This window comes from Stigmatopora argus, chromosome 14, assembly GCF_051989625.1.
Source record: "Stigmatopora argus isolate UIUO_Sarg chromosome 14, RoL_Sarg_1.0, whole genome shotgun sequence".
Classification (NCBI taxonomy): domain Eukaryota; kingdom Metazoa; phylum Chordata; class Actinopteri; order Syngnathiformes; family Syngnathidae; genus Stigmatopora; species Stigmatopora argus.
The window spans coordinates 15,916,434-15,939,541 of record NC_135400.1 but is presented as its reverse complement, the minus strand read 5'-3'; the positions used below and the strand labels follow the sequence as shown (position 1 = coordinate 15,939,541).

At 42.2% G+C, this 23,108-nt stretch overlaps 2 protein-coding genes across 4 annotated transcripts in view; both read left to right on the top strand.

Moving 5' to 3' along the window:
- LOC144087925 (protein sidekick-2-like) overlaps nt 1-10,360 on the top strand; it is a 125,742-nt gene extending 115,382 nt beyond the window's left edge. For 2 of the 3 annotated variants that reach the window (XM_077618049.1, XM_077618050.1), the window contains exons 43-46: nt 442-582; nt 2,030-2,174; nt 5,464-5,593; nt 8,502-10,360. In XM_077618049.1, the coding sequence (XP_077474175.1) occupies nt 442-582; nt 2,030-2,174; nt 5,464-5,593; nt 8,502-8,921 (836 nt within the window). In that variant the 3' untranslated portion in view covers nt 8,922-10,360. The other variant, XM_077618051.1, reaches the window with a different exon arrangement.
- Nucleotides 10,361-12,710: 2,350 nt separating this feature from the next.
- Nucleotides 12,711-23,089, top strand: LOC144087923 (cdc42 effector protein 4-like). The gene is made up of 2 exons (XM_077618046.1): nt 12,711-13,009; nt 21,339-23,089. The coding sequence occupies exon 2, from the start codon at nt 21,406-21,408 to the stop codon at nt 22,324-22,326; it is 921 nt and encodes a 306-aa protein (XP_077474172.1). The 5' UTR covers nt 12,711-13,009; nt 21,339-21,405; the 3' UTR covers nt 22,327-23,089.
- The last annotated feature ends 19 nt before the right edge of the window (nt 23,090-23,108 follow it).

Genomic DNA, 23,108 nt, shown 5'->3' with positions numbered 1-23,108 from the left:
AAAAAAAAATCATATAAATACAATATACATTATTATTAAGCTCAAAAGAGAGGTATTTGGCCAATTTTAACTAACTGTCTAATGACTATAAACCTGTCAACTGTCTTCATACTGTTTGTCTCAAAGCACTTGGTCGTCTTGCATTAAAAAATGTCCATATAAATACAATATACACTATTAAGAAGCTGAAAAGAGAGGAATTAGTCCAATTTTAACTAATTGTCTCATGACTATAAATTAGTCAATTGTCTACATAGTGTTTGTCTCAAAGCACTTGGTTGCCTTACATTCAAAAAAAATTCATATAAATACAATATACAGTATTAAGAAGCTCAAAAGAGAGGATTTTGGTCCATTTTAACTAATTGTCTCATGACTATAAATTTGTCAATTGTCTCCATACTGTTTGTCTCAAAGCACTTGGTGGTCTTCTGTCTCCAGCTCAGAAAGTGTCCCCCTTCTACGAGGAGTGGTGGTTCCTGGTGGTGATCGCCTTGGTGGGCCTCATCTTCATCTTGCTGCTGGTTTTCGTCCTCATCATCCGCGGACAGAGTAAAAAATACACCAAAAAGACGGACTCGGGTAAGAATTCCCACCATTCAACTCACATTTGATTCTTAACATTCAAAGTGACATTAAATCATCAAATGAATTGTCGCCAAAGCCACTGAATAATCCCACAAAAAATCCACGCGAACGCCTCCAGCTCAAACCTACCGAAAACAATTTGGACGTTGATTAATTTATTGAGCGGACTCTTCGCAAGCAAAGGATGTTTGTCTCTAAAACTTTTCATTTCCTCAATTTGTGTCCGATTTGCCGATAAATAAACGCTGGTGGCGACGGTGGGAAAGAAGCGCCGGCTCAGCGCTTTCGCGGCGGGCGGGTTAGCCAGGTCGCCAGACAAACCGGCGTCGACCGGACTGGTGTTTGCGCGAGGCCGTAAAGAGGACTTTGACCCCGGGTGACCCTTCCGGGCCGCTGCCGACTTGCCTCGGCCCGCTGTTTGTTTTACTGGAGACGTGGACCGTGACCCCGGTCCAGTAAAATGGCTTTTTCGCACCGTGTAAAGCGTCGTAAAAGGACGCCAGGGATTTTTTTGCGTGTAGTTTGTCTCTTATGGGTCTCGTTCAGGTACATTAAAGGATTTTGAACAAAAACTGCCACTGTTCCTCAACAATTATCAAATAAATAATGTAATTTGGATACGTGATCGACATAGAAAAGTCATTTTTTAAGGCCGTTAATCGGAAATATGCTCTTATTTATCCGTTTTTTGATTGACATTTCATGAAAAAACAAACGTTTTTTAAGGAAAAAAGGAGTTTAACCTTTTTAAATTATTGTCTATGTTTTGATTATAATTAAGGAAAAAAAATGCAAATATTTTATTTTTGTTTTCTTCATTTATTTTACGTTGTATAAATTTTTAATGGGAGAAAAAAGCAAAAAAAAGGGGTAGTAAATATTAAATATTTATTCATTCATTTTGTAAACTGCTTTTCCTCACAAGGGTCGCGGGGGGTGCTGCAGTCTATCCCAGTTAGCTACGGGAACCCGGCGGAGAACAGCTTGAAGCCAAACACATATTTTTTTAGATACTTTTTTGTTTTTAAACAGAAAAAAAAGTCAATTTTCTCTCTTTTTTTTGTTCGAATCATTTATTTATGTTCCAAACAAAAACATATTCTCCAATTTCTCGAGATGTCAATTTTACTTCAGCAAGTAACATGAAGTCCACACACATTATTTAGTTTAAAAGACGTAAGGACCCAGATTTGGCCCTCAGGCCCCGAATTAAACGGGCTTCCTTTGAAAAAAATAAAAAATAAAAAACAGCAGGTCCTTAACCAGAAGGATGGAATTTATCCAGACTGCTCGCGGGCGCGTGTAAATTCAAATGAGACGTCTCGCCACGGAATTTACGACTCTGTCATTTTTCCAGGCCAAAATGTCTCGGCTTGAACTTTGCAGGGAGGTCACGATTGGCTGTTTTTATGTCCAACCGGTGAACGTTTCTCTCCCCCAGGCAAACATTCCAACTGCACTGGTTTACCGCTGAGCCACGGCGAGCTGGTGCGCCTGGACGAGGGCCGCTTCCCCTCGCTGGAGCTCAACAACCGGCGCCTGTCGGTGAAAAACTCCTTCTGTCGCAAGAACGGCATCTACACGCGGTCAGTTTTCATTTTCCTGCACCCGCCAAAAACCAAACCGTCACTGAGGAGATAGGATTCGGAATCGCACCCAGTGTTCCCTCTAAGCTGCGCGCGTGCGCAATTGCGCACTACTCTCGTCCTCGCTGCGCAGCAGCAATCATATGGCGCGCAGTAAAAAAAAAAAAAAAAAAAACGGAATTTTTTTTTTTTTTTTTTTTTTTTTTTTTTTTTTTTTTTTTTTTTTTTAACCCTTTCCCCATGATGGCGCCGTTTAAGCGGCAGCAAGTGGCAGTAGCTCAGTCCACTTATGTTTTTCGTGTTTTACAGCATGTTTTACATGAAAAATGGACAGGTCGCCGAATGGACGTTCCGCCGAACGTTCATTCGGCGACCTGCCCGTCTGTCAAACGTCCGTCGGCGAAACGTCTTTAGGCGAATCATCCGAGTACCGATGATGTCGCTCACACTGGTACTCAGTGCGCTCAGGGAGGTTGACTTTCTGCTCAGACCAACGAAAAATTAGAGGGAACATTGATCGCACCCCGTCGTGTCTTCCTTTCGTCCTCGGCGATGTTTTGTCTATCGAAAGAGGAGAAAGAAAGACTGGTATCGGGGTCCTCCTTCTTCCGCTCCCCTCGTTGATATTCCGCGTATGAATGTAGGGACGAGGAAGGCGGCACAATAGCGGCCAATTAGCATTCATGAGCTCGACCGAGTCCTCTTTGTCCGAAAAGGACTCTTGGAGTTGAGTAGGACATTTTCTGAGCTGGGGGAATTCAGACCCACGTTGGTATGCTAGAACATCCTTTCATTTTGCCAGCTGGACTTTGACATGTTGACGTAAACATGAGATAAGAGTTGTTCCAAAACCCGTGTGAATAAAAAGGGTAACACTCCAGATGATACGATATTTACTCACATATATGCCGCTTTTGCGGGGAAAAAATGATGACTGAATCGAGGGCATGGCTTATATGCGCATAAAAACATGACCTGCAAAAAAACCTGTAATTTGACGGCGCCGTGACACGATGACGTCCCGACAAAATGGCGCCCATGCGTGCGCCGCGACGTGACGACGCAAGCGAATGCCGATACGGTCATTTATTTCAAAATAGAGAAAAGATAAACAGATTTAAACGTAATTTCTGTATTTAGAAAGCATTAGGTTCTCATCAAGATTGACTTATATCTTTTTTCAAATATTTCTGTTTTGATTGTAGATTAGCATTAGCCTAGTCAGTGTTCCCAAAACGCATTTAAAATCATCTTTGTTATGTTTACCGTCTGACTTTAATTAAAGACTTAAAGACCATCATCATTGGTTAGCCCGTTTAGATTAGCATTAGCCTAGTCGGTGTTCCCAAAACGTATTTAATTATTATGTTTACCGTATGACTTTAATTAACAACTTAAAGACCACCAACATTGAACATGTCTCTTAGCCATCTCCAGCCAATTTGCGGGTTCTTTGTCCGGTTAAATATGTTTATTTTCTGACATCTACCCTTAATAACGACGCTAAAGACATCTTTCAGCCAAAGACTTAAAACACGACAACTGTTCTCCAACGCCGAATCTAATCTTCAGCCCACATAAATCCGAGTTTTAGATGCTAAAAGTTTGAACAATGTTCTCTTTGACCATGAAACACTCTTTGAAGCCCCGCCGCCTGACATTGTAGTCTTTGCTAATGAGTGGACCCCCAAAGCCAGACACAGCAGATGGGTGAGTTTCCCCCCAAGGGACGCTCCTCCAAAGTCCAAACGGGAGGAAAAGTTTAAATAATTCAAAGCTTGTATTTTTTCCGCCTGATCTGGCGTTCCTGCTTCCAAAATGTCCAACTCTGCCAGATAGTTTTCTTCCTTCAGTCCGCCCACTGGCGTCATCCCCTTTTTTACCCTGAAAGGAGATGTTCTTTGTTGTGTCGAGCTTCTCACAATGGCTGTCAAATAGAGTCTCGGGAAGCCATTGATTTCGCCGTCTTAGATTTCGTGACGCCTTTTCGTCATAGTCGAGACGCTGTGCCCTAAGAATTCAAATTCAAGTAGATGTTGATGTCCGGGAAGCCACTTTTTTCTTTCTTCACGGATTTGGGAACAATCCAGAATGATCCGGTCTCACCGCCAGTGACGGTGAGAGACGTCGGATTCCTTGGCGGTGGATGGGAACGAGTTAAATAGCTAGCATACCAAGGCGTGTGCTTCTTCTTTAGTGGATAATTACTGACCGTGAACAGATCAGAAGAAAACTAAGAGCTCTTCTCATCTTCACATTAATGATTTTTTTTAGTTTTTTACTTGAGTGAAGTTCATAAAAGGACTTGAGGCTGATAAAATGTTGTGGTTGGCGGCTACGCTCAGTTGCACATTTTCTAAAGAGAGATTAGTCGACTTTAGATGTGTGTTTTTTTTAAATTGCTGTTTCCGTTCAACAGAATACTTTAGAACTTTAATTTCCATGATTTACTGCACTGCTTAATCCTCACTAGGGTTGCAGGGGGTGCTGGAGCCTATCCCATCTGACTTCGGGCCAGAGGCGGGAAACACCCTGAATCGGTGGTCAGCCAATCACAGGGCACGATGACACAACCAATCACTCATACCTAGGGGGAATTTAAAGTGTCCAATCAGCCTAACATGCGTTTCTTTGGAATGTGGGAGGAAACCGGAGTACCCGGAGAAAACCCACGCAGGCCCGGGGAAAACATGCAAACTCTACACAAGTGGACCGACCTGGATTTGAACCCAGGTCTCCCACTGTGAGGCCAATGCGCTAACCAACAAACAGTTCTTTACCTAGCTCCAGTTTTTTACCTAGGTCTACAATGTCTTCTGTGTCTTGTATGACCAAATTAGACACTTCTTTTCCAGTTCTTTGAAATGTCCATCCACCTTGTCAACTCCAAGTGACACATCCAACATGGCCACATTGACAAAACCCACCTGAAAAGAGGAGGAGCCCCTCGAGCAGTAACTTCTCCATCTCCACCATTTTGCGCTTCCTTTGTCGTCTTCATTTTTCTCCGCCGTGAAGCGCCTCTGGAATACGAAGATATGGAAGTCTTTCATCCATCTTCTGCGAGTCGTGTCTGTCACAAGATTGACAGAACCGACTTATGTGTACTCAGGCATCAAAGTCCAGACATCTAAAGGAAAACCTCCCGCAGGGCGGAAAAACAGGATTATAGCAAGACCTCATCTTACATATCCCGGCACTCATGTGCCTTTCACTTTGCGTTTAGCCCGCTTGCCATATCGCTCGCTCTTTACCTGATTTTCTTCTTTTTTTTCGTCTGGCGTGGCAGATCCCCGCCGAGGCCCAGTCCCGGAAGTCTGCACTACTCGGACGAAGACGTGAGCGCCAAATATAACGACCTGATTCCCGCCGAGAGCAGCAGCCTGACGGAGAAACCCTCCGAGATCTCCGATTCGCAGGTAAATTGTCACTAAAACAAGCACTCAAAGGACTGTCAATACGTCGAGTGTACCGTTAAAGCTGTCGCTATGCTAGTTGTCCCCTCTTTTAGAGTCAGTTTTGTCCCCTCTTTATAGGCCGTACACAATCTGTGAGATAAAAAGCCCTTATAACGTCCCATCTGTAGCGATTTAAATACTGTGCTACGAAAAAAAAAACATCTGGTGTTAAAATATCACTATGTCCGATTCCAATCCTGTGACGAAAATGACCGGATTGGGCCTGATTTGATCTGATCTGGGACAAGTTGGTCATCGGCCTGCAAGACGACAGTAAAACCAATTGAAAGCGTTTATAAACAGGTATTGGACAGAAAGCCAAAAATGCACCACTACTGTCAGGTATTTAAAAAAATACAAACACATGAACTGGGACAATACTGTTAAATCTGCAGATGCCACCTTAGTTTACAAAATCTTCCAACACAAAGCTCCTCCCCCACTGCAAGATTTTGGACAAAAAAATCCAACAGATCAACAAAGGCTGGCTCTAGAGGTGACTGTGTAGTTCCCTTCAAAAACAATGCTAAATTAGCCAAAGCACCTTCTTAGTTCATACCTGGAACTCAATACCAATTAGCAATCCGTGAACTACCATCTCTGAACCTCTTGGCCAATCATCTTAAAGCCCGTTAGACCAACAAAATTGCCATTACAACTCTACTTACTACTCTTGCTAAAACTGTGCTACTTGTGTGTATGTGTCCTCGTTTATCTTCAACCTACACAAGGGACTAAAGATGAAAAATAGCCCTTGGCTACAATCTTACATATTTATGTTCATTAACATGAATATGAATATTAGATTAGATTAGATTAGAACTTTATTTCATTCCGTATTCGGGAAATCTCTTGGTTGCAGTAGCAAGACAGACACAAGACACACAAGACATTGTAGACCTAGTTAACAAAAACTGGAGCCACACACAGGAAGTGTTTGCTAATATGTGCTGTCCCTTATCAAATAAATTAAACTTAAACTGCAGTTATGATACAATCACGCTTTCCCCTTATTTATAAGCATTGTCCTCAAGACATGTTCCCTGGTTGTAGCTAACACATTGACAACTTCCACTGGATCGAACAATGGCGACCGTTCCCATTTGTCCCATTTGAAACATCCCACAGTTCAAATTCAAATTTTTCCGGCGCGGCGTGAGCAATCCGCCATTTTCCCGTACCACTTTGTATATTAACCGTCTATGCCGGGAGGCGCAAATCTGTACTTGTTATTGTCTTTCCCGGGCCTCCCACTGTTTACCTGCCACTCGTGCAAATAAATATGGCGTCAACATCTGTTAGCGCGCCGCGACACTAAAAGGCCGAGCCAGTCGTCAGTTCCGCAAACGTGCGACGCGGAGCCTAATTGCTCTCCTTTAAACTGTTTGTGTTTCTCCGTCAAAGGCGTAGCAGCGAGCGCTATCAAGCGCCGATGTTTCCTCGCATTAATCCTCCGCGTTGTCCCGGGCGCATCTGTGACTTCCTCGTTATGGCCCTCGTAGGAGCAATTATCTGTGCTCTGTAGATATTACATGTTTGGGTTCATACGTCACAAGTTGTTCGCAGTCCTTTACAGGGCGCTTAATTGAACTCGTTGGCAGTCATCAGGCGTCCAATCCCTTTTGACAACCACCCTCACTGTTATTGTGGACGGCGTCGGGTTTTTAAGGGATTAAATTTGACCGAAATTAGCGGTAAAATTCAATAATTGAGGATAGTTTAGTTGTTGAAATGCTTGGCGGTGAACTACACGTGGCCGGAAATTGACTTTTGACTTCCGATCCGATGTTTTGCCGATAGCATATTTTTAGACCCGCAAAAATAATGCCAAATATAATGTAACCTGCTTTGTTTACGATATTACACGACACATTTGTTTCCAAAGAGATACACGGCCACACCTAGCGGACATGTTTACGTACTGGTTTAATCTACAACGGTACGATAGTAAATATACCCGGGTATATTAAACGGCAACTCAGCTTTTTTGGCAAGATTTGTATGGTGTTCATGGGGGCATCATTATAGATACTTTAGTTCATTAAAATTCCAAGTCAGACTTTATTCAGCAGTAAGTAGTTTTAGTCTCCAAAACGTTGATGCACCTTGTCACGGCATAAAGAGTGCGTAGTGGATTGTACCTTCCCGTTTGTGCGCCATTTAATATAACCATGCCGTTTAATATACCCCTGCCGTTTAATATACCCCTGCCGTTTAATATACCCCTGCCGTTTAATATACCCCGGTATATTAAATGGAGGGGGGGGGGTATATTAAACAGCAAAATACGGTACTAAAAATCCAGGCGGTTATTGGACCGCCCAAAAATAGCCGTTTGGGGCACTGATACGGAAACTGACTATCGCACAGGTGTCAAAGTGGCGGCCCAGGGGCCAAATCTGGCCCGCCGCATCATTGTGTGCGGCCCGAGAAAGTAAATCATGAGTGCCGACTTTCTGTTTTAGGATCAAATTAAAATGAAGAGTATAGATGTATATTAAATTTCCTGATTTTCGCCCTTTTAAATCAATCATTGTGATTTTTTAAATCCATTTTTTTCTGTGTTTTTACTTCAAAAATCATTTTGTAACATCTAAAAGTATATATGAAAAAGCTAAAATAAACATTGTTTTAGTTCTATAAAAAACTGAATATTCAGGGCTTTTAATCCATTTCTTTTAATCCATTTATATATAAAAAAACTAAATATTATATCTAAAATGGTCCAGCCCACGTGAAAACAAGTTGACGTTAAAGTGGCCCGCAAACCAACCCGAGTCTGACACCCTTGGACTAACGGATCAGGACATCGCGACAGTGAGCACCAGATGAACCCAAATCCACTGACCGAGTCACCTGTCCTCCACAGGGTAGCGATAGCGAGTATGAAATGGAGCAGAGCCGCCAGAAAACGCACTCCTTTGTCAGCCATTACATCAGCGACCCCACCTACTACAACTCGTGGCGGCGGCAGCCCAAAGGCGTCTCCCGCCCGCCGGCCTACGGCTACTCGCAACCCGACCCCCCGGCGGAGCAGGAGTCGCGGGGTCACCCGCCGCCCGTGCCCCCCCTGCCGCCCCTGGTCCCGCCGAGCGCCCCGTCCCCGCAGCCCCTCCCCCAAGGCCAAGGCACCCTGTTCAGGCCCAAAGGAAGCCGGACTCCCACCCCGTCCTTGCTGTCGGAACCCCCCAACCAGCACGGCGCCCTCTACCGGCCCCCCAGCAGCCTGGGCTGCGCCTCCGCCGCCGCCCCGCCGCCGCCCAGCGCCGGCTTCTCCTCCTTCGTTTGATGCCGACCAGAAAACGACTCTTCCGTTTGGTATCCTTTTGCTCGGCAAAGTGTGTGCGTGCTTCATCGACGTGATGTTTATTTAATTGAAAAAAGACAATCATTTCAAGTTTTTTTGGTCACCCGGAGAGCACCGAAAGACTCAAATGAAATGAGTTGTTGTTTCGCTAGAGCGCTTTAGAAGCCAAGCGAAGACGAATGTTTGAAATAAAAAAAAACAAGGACAAACCGCGGTGAGAAACAGTCACCCACCGCCTTCCCCTTTTTTCTCACTCGGCCCGATCTTCGTGTTTACGAGACGTACTCGTCTCGTATTGTTTACCGGCTATTTATATGAATACGCTTCGAGCTAATTAGTCACATTCGAGCATCGCGGCACCTTTTGCTCGTTTCCGCGCTTGTCGGGGTTGGCAGGGATGAGTCCATTACCATGCTGCTGCAGTAGATTGCTATACCCACTACTATAAGCTTTTTATTTCATTTCTTTCAAGAAAATATGTGTCTATTTGCTGTTATCTTCATCTCAGATGCTAAATCAAAAGCGCTAAAGCACAAGTTAAGGTGGACATAGACCATCGTACCCATTTTACCTTGGGAAGGGGCCCCCGTTCTGGTACTAAAATGCTATCCTAATTATCGGCAATTACTAACAAATGACGACAACGCGTGCATTCCCTGAGAATTTCTTTCCAACCTTTATATGCTTTAACCATAGAAAATTTATGCCGGGTTGTATTTTGGTACCGAAACGCGGGACCCAATGGGTACTCCGACGTTAGCGGTAGTCACCAGACCAAATAAAAAATATCATGTATGTTTTTCGAACCATTTAAGAACATTATCTGCATTTGACGATACGACACAGCCGTGTATCGGGTGCTGAAAAAAAAATATCGGAATAAGACTATTCCCAACCCACAGCTGGTGCGTTCAAGGCCCCGTGGGAATTTACGAAGAAAGGCTAGAAAAACGGACACAAATCTCGAATCAGAGACATTTTTTTTTTCATTTTCTGTCCTACTTTGACACGAGCAGATATGAACTCATTGTTGGCGGCCATAGATGAACCAGATTTGACTGTAATGTGCCATATTACAACAGGGAAACGGATCATCGAACGTTCCACTGGTCTGACGGTCTCAATGTTTTTCATAACTTGACTCGACGGTTCTTCCTGGACACAATCCTACTAAATCCCACGAGGACAGGTGAGGCCATTTCAGTCTACGTTAATGACAAAAGGACACCCAAAAAAAAGACGTTCACGTATGCTCACCCCTTTTTTTGGACGCCGCATCACCAGTCCCACTGTACAGTGTAACTTTTGCCACCAAGTGTAATCTACAAAGTCATTGGAATGTGAACGCCACTACTGTATTCGTCATCAGACATTACCAATTGATTGATGATAGTACTCGAATAAATTATTTTATTTTTCATCTCTCTCCATCTTGCGGCTCTTTATGGTAGAATATATCGGTCATTTGGGTTAAAATTATCGTTTTGCCTTCGCATCTGCCAACGAATCAAATCACGAATAATTTGACAATTTTGATCGCCCAAGACCTAAAAAAATAATTTGGGAGCGGGAGCAAATATTTTTCTTTTCGTTGATTTAAAAACACAATGAACAAAAAAAACGGTAATTTTTTTTTCAAACCACTTTATCCTCACAAGGGTTGCAGGGGGTGCAGCTAGCCCAGCATGCAGGTTTTTGGGATGTTTGAGGAAACCAGAGTACCTGGAGAAAACCCACGCAAGCCCGGAGAGAACATGCAAATTCCAGACAGTGAGGACGACACCTGGGATCGAACCCCCGATCCCAGAACTAAACCCATTTTGCAAATTCAAAATTTGTATTCAACTTAACAGGGTCTAGGGAAAAGAAGCTGATTGGATGGCGGCCCACTGAAGCTAAAGGAGGGCTGGGAGAGCACAAGGGTAATGGCTTTATTTCTGGCCGGAAAACATCGATCTGAAGCAAGGCAGAAAAAGGGTGGGGGGAGCGGATGGGGGAGTCTCTGGAACCTTTTAGGGAAATGCTCTGTGACTGCTAATTTTGTCCTCTAACATCAACTTAAGGAAAAAAATGTGGGTGCATTTTCTTCCTACAATTTTCACCAGTTCCCTGGTGTCCTATCATTTCCAAGTCAGGCTTTGTCAAAACATCCAAAAGAAGGAAAATTACTACATACGCCATGTGACAGCCCAATTTTTCATTCACTATCAGATGTTTTCAGAAGAGCTTACTCCATTTCACCAGCTATTAGACAGATTTTTCTAAAAACACATCACACAATATTGAATCCACCAAATAAAAGAATAGACATTTTTCTTCCACCGGGACAGAAAAGTGTGATTCTTTTTCCTGTTCAATTGTAATCAACAGTAGAGCATCAGTAGGTTTGATCAAATGCAGCCATTTTTGCCCTCATATTCCACAGATTTTTAATTGGTGTTAAGCAAGTAACTGGAGTCAACTGTCCAGGAGCTTGAATAAAATATAACATGCAATATTTAGGAGGACTGGTTTACACTAACTGGTTTGGAAAGGTTAGTCATGAATTCAATTTGTCATGATCTATTTTTAGGGGTGTTATGGCAGTTGCATGCTAATTAGCATTAGCATGATTGAGATTAATGATATGGTTGCTTGAGAAACACATGTTCATATCGCCATATCTTAATCAATCATATTTGAAAAGACAACTGCAACAGTATATTTAATTTGAGAACTCAAATTTTCTGTTGAACATGATTTCATTCTTTAATTAATTTCCATCTGTTTGCATATTCTTGGGCTTCTTCCTTTGGGGATCAATGTGATATTTAAGGGCAATGTGGATTATACAAATAGAAAGGAAAGTGTGGTGTGTGCGGGTGTTGCGGGCAGGTAATGCGGGTCGTTAGAGAGCAATCCACTATTCACACATTCCTTTCGTTTTACCTTCATTTGCATTTCAATTCTTTTTGCTGCCAGGAAGGGAATGTGTGAGATGGAGATTCAATACACAAAAGTTTGACAAATGGTTGACTTCCACTTCCTGAAGGAGATCATGCAGATACTATATTCAGAATACTTCAACACCAGGACAATTCAAGATAATCATTTTTTTGTCTGCAAAACTATATTATTGGTTCAAAATACACGATATATAAAATTTGGTAATTAACTGGTAACTATATACAAAATTAATATTTGGTAAGATAAATTATCTTTTTTTTGGCACCGTTTAGCAAACTGGAGAACTACTAACAGCAACCAAGTTTGCTTATAAAATGTGATGTTGATAGACTTAAATGTATACATTGCTCTTCTTTTTCATCATTGTTTTTCTAGTAAGAACAAAAAATATTAAGCATAGAAATCCAGGTGTTTGGTATTGGTATTTAGTAATTGCCCCATTCTGTTGACACATCAAGTGGCATGTTTTTGCAATATAAAAAAATATATATAAATAAGAAATTTGTATATATTAATATGAGGGATCTCATTGCATCGGAGTTAATTTAAAAAAAAAAGAGCATCACATTCTGCAATAACAAGTAAAAATGACACAAAATGCCTAAACGCACTGGTTCTAGAAGTATCAATCCATACTTTTTAATACAGCTATAGATACCATGAGTTTATAAGATATTGCTTATGATAAGTCAATAAATTTTGTTTAACTGTGTTTTGTAGCCGTACTGTATGTACACAGGTGTCATTTGTCCACCAAATATGACGTCACTTTCCTTCCGGGGCTCCTGTGTCTTTAAGGCGAGACTTGAGGGGGGAGGGGCGTGGCCATGTGATCAGCCTCCTGCATTTAGGTACTCACGCACGCACGCACGCACGCACACGTCCATGCACCGCGTTGCTCGACTCGCCCACGCGTTTCACCGCGGTACACTTTCGCCAAATCGGTGACAGTTCCACCAAAGTAAAGCCACTTTTTCTTCTTTTTTTCACGCGCGGCTGCCGCTTCGACTTCCGAATTTGGCGTCTGATTTCTTCGGAGGTGTGCATCTTCCCTTCTCCTCCTCCATTGTCAAACTGCTGGGGGCCTCAACGTGGGACCGGCGTTTTATGAATGGGATGCTAAGGTAAGCGTGATCACTTCCTTTGGATTTAAAACGGCACGATTGACGTAATATTGACTGTTATTTTGGATGATATGTATCATTATTAGGGGTGTTTAGTTAGGATCGAAGGGAGGTGGGGGGGGGCGACTGGGTGTGGGTGTGTGTAATATGGCAGCTGATGCTTTTGTGTGGGTGCAGTGTATTGTTCCCATGATCATGCGCGTCTGGTGATGTCACGTTTTAATTAGAAGATTGAACACAGAAGCCATCAGGGCAAAATGAACCCAATATACTGAAAAAATGATTTGGAATGTGTGCCTTTTAATCTCAAGACAAAAGTGCAGGGTTCTCATGGGTTAAATGGTTGGAATTTTCATATTCATGAGTTCTAGGTTTTCATTTACTTTTTGAGTTGGAGTTAATTTGGGTACTACTTTGCAGAACATGAAGGCACAAAATGGCTGCTTGGTTTGAATGTGAAGTTTGGCTGATCATGATGCTTTTTAACACAAGTATGTATAAACAACGATTTGTCTTGTAAGAAGCCACTGAAACTAGAACATTCTAAGAGGTTCTTTTGGCAACTTTGCATAAATATTTGCACACCAAATTGACAGAATTTCAGGACATGTTACATAAATAAATAAAAACAATCCTATTAATCAAACTCCACAAAGTAAATTGCACTTTGTAGACTTCTTAAATAGAAAAATGTTTGGCTTATGGGTGCATCCATTTTGTTGTGTCAAATACACGCACACACATACACACTAATATTGGAAGACAGGTGCATGTGATTGGTTTTAATGACATTACAAAGAAGGAACACCAAAATGGCTGACCGCTTTCTGGAAATACTGTCTTTACCTTTCTGCAATATAGTAATATAAAATGAAATCCTGTTTTTTCTCTGTATATTACACAACTTTTTTTCACTTGAATTAAGGCAATAGATGTGCTGTATTTCCTTGTAAATGGCCATTCCAACAAAACTCTGCATTTTAACTTTAAATTTTTGCTGTTTGAATTGACCTCTAATGTAAATAGGAAGCTAAAATTAGCCTCAGTCGTACATTTAAATAAAAGAATCAAATTATGGATAGTTATAAACTTACAAGGCAATTTTTATTTTCTCTCAGCCCCAATGATGAGGAAAATAGACGAACAAAATGCAAATCTTGAGTCCCAACGACAACATTTTGCCCTGATTTAACTCCTTAATGCTAGATGAAAGCTATGTGGGGGTCCCTTGACTTCATCACTCCATCACCACTTCACCTTTTCACCAGGACACAAAGTAATCAAGCATCTCGGTGTGAGGCCTCCTTTGTTTTCACAACTTCCAGCGTGTTACCTTTGACCCCTCTTATCCAATCTTCACGCAGGGACGGGGGTCCGTCTTTTGGGACGTGTCAGCGGGCGCCCTGATAGCTTTCATTTATGCGGCGGCTTAGCTTGTTTACCTTCCCCATTTATAGATTAAACCCACAAGTTTCTTCACGCCGTCCTGAGTAAAGCACTGGTGTCCAAGTGGCGGCCCGTGGGCCGAATATGGCCCACCGCCTCATTTTCTGCGGCCCAAAAGTAAATCTCGAGTCTCTTTTAGGATCAAATTCAAATGAAGATTATAGGTGTATTTTGTATTTCCAGATTTTTTCTCTCCCCCTTTTAAATCAATAATTGCAATTTTTAACCCATTTTTTTCTTTTGTGTGTTTAGTTCAAAAAGCATTTTGTAAAATGTAGAAATAAATATATAAAAAAATTTTCTGTTTTCCATTTTAATATTGAGCATGATTAAAAATATATTTTGTTCCTTTTTGTAATGTTAAAAAATGATTAAAAGGCGTTTCCCTTACTAAAAAAGAAATAAACATTGTTTCAGATCTATAAGAAAACTGAATATTTAGGGCTTTTGATCCAGTTCTTTTAATCCGATTAGGAAAAAATAAAAAAAATAAAAATCTAAATATTATATCTAAAATGGTCTGGCCCACATGAAATCGATTTGACGTTAATGCGGCCCGCGAAACAACCTGCGTTTGAAACCCTTGGTGTAGAGAAACATTGGGTATTTGGTGTTTGTTTACCTTTTGGAAGAGCTAATAATGTAAAAAAAGGACCTTCACAATGTTATTAATGGAGTACCGTGTGTGAACATGTCTGTTCCTTGTCGCAGTGTGTTAATGTGCGGCGTCCGGTCCTTTCACATTCCAGGAAATGCCGACATAAACTGTTAGTTGTTTTCTAAAATCGCCTCCCAGGATGTGGAACTGCTGTCAAAGGATGCACTACTTCACATGTGGTCTCATTTTGCATCGTTGGGTGTAAAGCGGAACTTGGTTATTAGCTCAATTTAATGAGAAGTGGGTTTTTTATTTTTTTTGGGTCTCCTAGTCCAATAACATGACAGGAAATCCGTCCCAATCATGGAGTTTTTTTAAAGGATGGGAATAGTGTGTAAAAGATGTTTATATCAGTTTTTGTATTAGTAAATCATTGGTCGCCATCGACTACAGAGGTTGTTGGTGGTTCGGTGGATAAAAATCAGGCAAGTTGATAGTTTTTATTTTAATTGAAGCGCTATAAAAAATCTCGTCAAAAACACTTTTTTTGCACTTTAAGGCTTTTTAAAAGATCAGAAAAGGGTGGAAAAGGCCATTTATTTTTTATATTATTAATTAATAGCTAGAGAATTAACTAATCAAGGATATTGTTAAAAAAACACAAATGTTTTGACTCTTTATTGGCAGATATTTTAAATCAGACAACTCAAACTCGACTCTCGTACAAAAATATGAATCATGAAAACTTTTTTTAAGCAGCAAACTACCAATGTTAAAATGACTAACATTTGAAACCAGGACAGGATGTCAATGATATTGTTGAGATTGTTTTGGCAACACTGTCCCAAAACCTTTCAAAAGAACAAACCTGGCCCATTTTGGGCCGATCTTTGTCACGTAAACACGCATTGAGTTGCTCATGAATCCCTTGATAAAATCTCTTTTGTTGCCTCTTTTTATGATGTTGTCGCTCTCGCATGTCATTGTGTGAAAGGCTTTGACAGTAGCTTTTGTTTGTTGCCATTGTTTTCTTCTTTGGTGTTGTCATTGTGACCCAGCGTTCACAAGTCGCAAAAGCCGAAGAGGAAGAATCCATTCCGTCAACGTGAATTTCGGGAGGAAGTCAGTTTCGCCTTTAACGCCATTGACTATTTAATTTTTAGTGGGGGCGGGAAATTGAATATCTGGCAACCCAATACAAGTAAAGCTCAAGATGCAAAAATGCTCGCTACAATTTGACAGTATATCATCATCTGTATCTATTGTCACAGCGCCAATGCTTAGGGGTCCAAACAAGTGGTTGGCGTCGTTTGCCTCTCACTGTGTAATTATGGGATGCCATCATTTTCGTCAGGCATTCCTTCCATCGCAGCCAGGAATGCAAGAACAGATTTTCTTTCCACAGTCGTCCAATTTCACAACTTGACGGCTCTCCCGAGACACCGTCCAATGAGCTGGTGGCTAGACGACCCCGATTGTAACTAGCCCCGCCCACCTGGTTATTTTGCCGATTGTCACTTGGCTGTTTTTCTGCTTCAAATCTGCAGCGGGAGGATCGGTTTTCTAGTTTAACTGTTGTAGATGTGAACTATTCGTTTGCTTGGGTGTGTTTATGGGAGGGCAGATTTTTCCCAAGAGGCCCCCCCCACCCCCTTTACACTTCCTGTGGACGTCAATCCCCACCTAATAATAACAGTGATTATGAAGTAGGCTTCCATAAACAATTATAGTCGACTGTGTACTGAGAAAAGTTCAACTAGAAATATCTTCTAAGTCAAGGGTGTCAGACTCGGGTTGGTTCGCGGGCCGCTTTAACGTCAACTCGATTTCACGTGGGCCGGACCATTTTCGATATAATATTGAGATTTTTTATATAAATGGATTAAAAGAACTGGATTAAAAGCCCTGAATATTCAGTTTTTTATAGATCTAAAACAATGTTTATTTGAGCTTTTTTTAAATATATTTTTAGATTTTACAAAATGATTTTTGAACTAAAAACACAGAAAAAATGGATTAAAAAATTACAATTATTGATTGAAAATTTGAAATTTAATATACATCTATACTCTTCATTTTAATTTGATCCTAAAACAGAAAGTCGGCACTCATGATTGACTTTCCCGGGCCAAACAAAATGATACGGTGGGCCAGATTTGGCCCCCGGGCCGCCACTTTGACATGTGTTCTAACTGTATTGTTATTTAACCGCATTACCTGCCATGTGGTGAAGAAGTGAGGTATTATTGTACTTTTCAGATTTTTTTTTTTTTTTTTTAAACGTATCTGTCATTTCCAATTCGCTCATTTCAACATAAAATCGACTTCCGAAAAATTCAAGTTACAAAACTGCTTCCAAGAAGGAATTTCATAAGTAGAGGCACTTGTGTAGCTGGAGTGGCGTTCAAGTCCGCGCGGGATTTCTAGACTCCCCATGACATAACGTCATTTAGCAGGGCAAATAAAATCTCGGGGCCGGCTAACCTAGTTTTATGGCACTTATCTAGCAAAGAATTGGCCATTTAGTCGGCCTAATTTTCCGGATCTTGCGTCTGTCGTCAGAATTGGGCCAGCAAATCGCACTGCTAAACGTCCCGCGTGTCGTTTCCCCTTAAGGTCATTCACTCAACCATCCAGGTCAATGCTTTCAAAGACCCCTACCCTTCAATAAACCAGACACACACTATACAAAGATGGCGCGTCGATAACACGAGCGCAATGCACTTGAGTGCACGTCCGCCTCTTTTGTATCGCCACCTTTTTAGAGCGACGGTATCGACAGGAAGTCAAATGTTCTCTGCAGGAAGTCAATATTTCCCTGCCAGTCCTCATAAATTCTGACTATTTCTTGGATGCTTTATGAAGTGTATTCATTATGGGTGATTTCAGCTCTGGGCTTATCGGCATTGTGTGTGTGTGTGTGTGTGTGTTTCCAAAGACTTGTTGGTGACGTGAATAACGCTGAAACGTCTAATTTAAGGCCTCATTTTTTTTTCCTCGTATCGAGCCGGCTCTCCTCTGCCCTTCTGCCGTGTTAACAGGATCATATTTAGAGGATTCCCAGCTATAAAATTTAATTGACAGTTATGTGCGCATAAAAGTGGCTTCCCATGGCGGCTGTATTTCAGAAACTGGGGTGAAGTTAAAGACAACAGACTGCTCGCTGAGTCAATTGAGTTATTCACTGCTGTTGACGTCCAATCCATTTTCGATAAGAGAAATGAGTAAAATAGAGTAGAAATGATTTTTGTTTACAGTAATATTTGGCGGAATCCTGTTAGTTGAGTTTATTAAGAGGTTGAATAAACATCTAAAAATGCCAGGTACACCAGTAATAAGCCCTAAAAGCAGTATTTACACTTTTTGTACTTTTTTTACTGTACTTTTACTGTTTTATCATATGGACTGATAAAAATATGAAAATGCACACTAACAAAAAACCCCAAAAATCTCCAATTAAAATAAAAACAAAAAATGGCAATGCACTGTAAAAAATGGGTCGAATCTGCTTTTGCTTAACATAAAAAATGAAAAAATGACATCTTTGTAATGACTCATAATATAAAAGAACATCTCAATTTGTATTGCAACCCGTTTTTATGAAATACCTTTATTTTGTCATGCCCCTGAACAACACTGATTTCCTGCGTGAAATTTACAAGTCATGGGAATTTAACAGCCATTTTTTTTTAAACTAAAGTGAAGGCAGTGCCATGGCATTTCTGGGGCGCGTCCTCCATGTTTGCTGTCAGCCAGTGAGTGTTGTTAACGTGTTTACAAAGTCAAGCCTCTGGTGTAGTGACCTCGCCGTTCCCACGCCAAATGCTGCCTTCTCAGGCTCCCCCTCTAGTCCCCCCCCCCCCCCTTATTTCACATGAAGTGCGCCCCATGTACGCCGTCGCACGAAAAAGCTATAAATACAAAAGGGCTAAGTTTTAGACTGAGACGGTTTCACATTCGCTGCTGCTTTTGATTCAGGATATCAAACGTGAATTGTGTCATGTGATCAGGGCCTGGGGGAGGGGGGCTCTGGGGTGGGGGGTGTATGTGGTGGAGGAAAGGATTGGATCCAGGCTCACAATTAGTACTTTTGTCTGCTCGGATCGGTCTATCTCGCCCAGAATTCCTTTTTCCTAGCTTTAGAAATTAGCCTGGGCTAGCAGGGATTGGTCGCTGCACTCCTAGTCAAAAGCGATTGGACATCTCTCTCCATTCAATGGTGGCTAATGAGTTACCAGTTGAAATATATTTTAAAAATCTGTTGTTTTTTTACCCCATTCTGATCTTACATGAAACAATGAATTTGTAGCTGAGAAAAATGCTACATCGAGACATTGTTTGACTGAATTTAGTCTCTTCGATTCATAGCGTGACATCTCAAGTGGCCCAGGTGAACATCTGCCACTGCAGAAAGGAAACTGTGTGTTGCTAGAGGAAGTGGAGACTTAACCAAAGTACCTCTTGCCCGTAATAAATCGAAAATTGCTGTCAACAACGTCACTGAAAAAAAACACTCGATTGGATTGGTCTGATTCTGGGACCAAATCTAATGCTCACCAAATATAGTCATACCTCTACTTACGAAATCAATTGGTACCAGAACTTTTTTCCTAAATTTGATTTTTCGTAAGTAGAACAGTACTTTATATGTAAATTCTGTAATACGTTCCAGGGTCCTAAAAAAAAAACTACCAACTCAACCTTTTAAAAATGATTAAAGATGTGAGAAAGACACATGAAAAATGATAAAAGTATTTGTATTAAAATAAGCATGCAATATTTGTGCAGTAGTACAGTATAGTAAGGAGGTAGCTAACGATAGCATATAAACACATCGTTTCGTAACCTGAACATTTCGTACCTAGAGGCATTTGTAAGTAGAGGTACGACTGTACTCTAAAAATAGTCGCATGGAGCACCAATAAAAGATCAGACTACTTGTGAGCCGTGGGCTTTCCAGAAAAACAAATATGTTCTAGTTCATACTTGGAGTGTCTGTGCGCCGCATGGTAATTTTCCATCTGCAATTAAAAGGTGGCAGGAAGTTGTTTGCACTCGGTAGACCACCACGACAGCAGCTCCCTTCTTTTCATGTCTTTTTGTTTTTTTTCTATGTCAGCGCTTTTAATGAGACAACTTGCAGGGCGCCAGCCGGGGGAAGTGCTAACCGCTCCAAGGTTTTCCTGCGTCTGCTTTTTGATAATGTAGATTTTCAAAACAAGAGCTCGGGGTCCAAATATTTTTGCGCTTGCCGTGGAAGTCCACCGCATTTTCCGTTTTAAAACATTCCTTGCGGTGTACAAGTATTGTGTTTTTAGGGCATAATTGATAGCTTCATTTTTGTTGGGGTTTTATTTTTCCATGTTTTTGATGGATTTGTAATCGGTTTGACTAAAAATAACACTGCTCAGTCATCGTTTGGGATTGACGTTAAACTTGGACTATAAATTTGGACAAGTGGACCAGTGGGGAAAAAAATATAATGTAAAGTTGACAGGAATTCTGTAATGATGCCTTTAAGTATAGAGTTTTGAAATGGGAAAATACAATGTAATTCAGTGAAGTCGCAAAGAACTGGGACAGGTTTTGTCACATAATCGTAAGATGTCGTTGTTGTTTTGAATCATTTTATCAGATGTTTGAAATGTGATTAGTATTTTGGGAGCATTGTTTTAGTCTGGCGAGTGTATTTGTGTTTTGCGGGTGATGGCAAGAAGAAGCCTGGCGGCCCACCAGGTTTACATAGTTGCCAAATGTATTTGAGAAGTTACTGAGATGATTAATTTTGACAAACTCGTGATAATTGGATCACTTTAACCCAAGGGTGTCAGACTCTGGTTGCTTTGCGGGCCGCGTTAATGTCGACTTGATTTCATGTGGGCCGGACCATTTTAGATATAATATTTAGATATATTTTTTCATAAATGGATTAAAAGAACTGGGTTAAAATCCCTGAATATTCAGTTTTTTATAGATCTAAAACAATGTTTATTTTAGCTTTTTTATATATATTTTTAGATTTTAAAAAATGATTTTTGAACTAAAAACACAGAAAAAAATGATTAAAAAATGACAATTATTGATTTAAAAGGGGGGAAATCAGGAAATTTAATATTCATCTATACTCCATTTTAATTTGATTCTAAAACAGAAAGTGGGCACTCAAGATTTACTTTCCCGGGTCTCACAAAATGATGCGTCGGGCCAGATTTGGCCCCCGGGCCGCCACTTTGACACATGTGCTTTAACAAATGGCTCATTTTGTGTGTTTTTTTCTTTCCCCAGGTTGGGACGCTGAGCTTGGAGGTTGGTCCGCCCCGGATATTTTCCCCTGTCCTCGCCGCCCGCCATCATGCCCATCCTCAAGCAGCTGGTCTCGGGCTCGTCCCATAAGACGCGGCGTTCCCGCAGCGACCTGACCCGCGAGATGATCAGCGCGCCGCTGGGCGACTTCCGCCACACCATGCACGTGGGCCGCAGCGGCGACGCCTTCGGCGACACCTCCTTCCTGGGCACGCGTTCGGGCGAGCCCCCCGCCCAGACCGCCTCCTTCCCCGGGTCGCCCCGGCTGGGCCTGCTGTCGCGCGCCTTCCGCGGCAGCAAGCGCTCGCAATCCACCACCCGCGTGGACCGCCCGACGGGGATCTCCGAGGGCTCGCCGACGTACGTGAAGAACGCCATGTCCTTGCCGTTCCTCAACGACGACGCCGACAGCCCGTCGCCGAGCCCCTCCAAGCGCCCCGAGGACGCCGTGGCCGCCGCCGCCGAGGTCGTGCGCTTCTTGGAGTTGGAGGAGCGCCGTTTCGGGGAACCCGGGGAGCTCCCCGAGACGCGGAGCCCCCTTGAAAGCGGGATGAAGCACGCCGAGTCGGTCATGTCCTTCCACGTGGATCTCGGACCGTCCATGCTGGGCGACATCCTGGGCGTGATGGAGAAGGAGGACGACGATCTGGGCTTCGAGGAAGGCAAGTGCAGCGAAGGCCGCACCTCCCCGCCGCTGGACGAGCGCGCCGAGAAACCCACGGAGGCGACGCCCCAAGAACCCGAGCCGGAGACCCCCTACGTCCCCCGCTACACCCCGGAGGTCTTCCCCAAACGCCTGCGGCAAGCGGACAGCTGCTCCGTGTCCAGCTCGGGCTCGGCCGCCCTGGACGACAAGGCCCGGGTGTCCGCCGGCGACACGGACAGCGCCACCTTCAGCGCGCCCCCAGAAGAGGAGAGCAACTTCTCGTCTTTCTTGGACGACGACGAAGACGACGAGATTCGAGTGTGAGGAACTCACGGAATGTTGTTTACATTCACGGCATCGCGAGCGGGAATTGGAAATGTCTTGGTCCACCCCCCCCCCTTCTTTGAAAATGGAACATTCCAGAAAAGGGCCACCGGGGGGCCAGATTGGAAAGCGAGGGAACCAACGTCTCTCGCATTTGACACGTCTCTGTTTGGAGAATTTGTCGCCCGTTGGAACAGAGCTAACGAGCTAGCGCCAGTGTCGCCGCAATCCGTGGAATTTTTTCTTCCCATTTTTCCACTCGGCAACCGCAAGTTTCCCGACTGGAAACGACCCCAACGTTTAAAAAAAAAAAGACATTTCTACGCCCAAATGCGAAAGTCACGTCAGTTCCGATGCTCATCAATTATGTTGACCTCGATCGCCCAACTCGGTAATTAATTCAAAAACGGGATTAAATGAAATGAAAGTTGTTTATCCCTTTTTGGTTTATGTGTACAAAAAAAGCAGGAAAAAAGTTTGGGATTGGCAACCTTGAGTCATGTTTGCAAAAAAAAAATATTTGTGTTGCGAACGCAGTTTGGTGAAAAGTGCCAAAATATGATATTATTATTATTACTCCACCAAAAATATTTTTAAATTGGGAGACACACTTCCATAATAAATGATAATCACTAAATTAATATAACACTATCGTGTATAATCGAAGGTTTGTGTACGTTTTGGTGTCCTGTATGTCTTTTTTTTTCTCCCTTGTATTAGCTAAAATAACCTATATTTTTCAATAAACGAATTTGTGATCATTCATCGCTGAATGTTGTTTT

Bases quoted from the DNA above. Each gene is read 5' to 3' on its own strand.
- LOC144087923 (XM_077618046.1), top strand. From the start codon at position 21,406: ATGCCCATCCTCAAGCAGCTGGTCTCGGGCTCGTCCCATAAGACGCGG.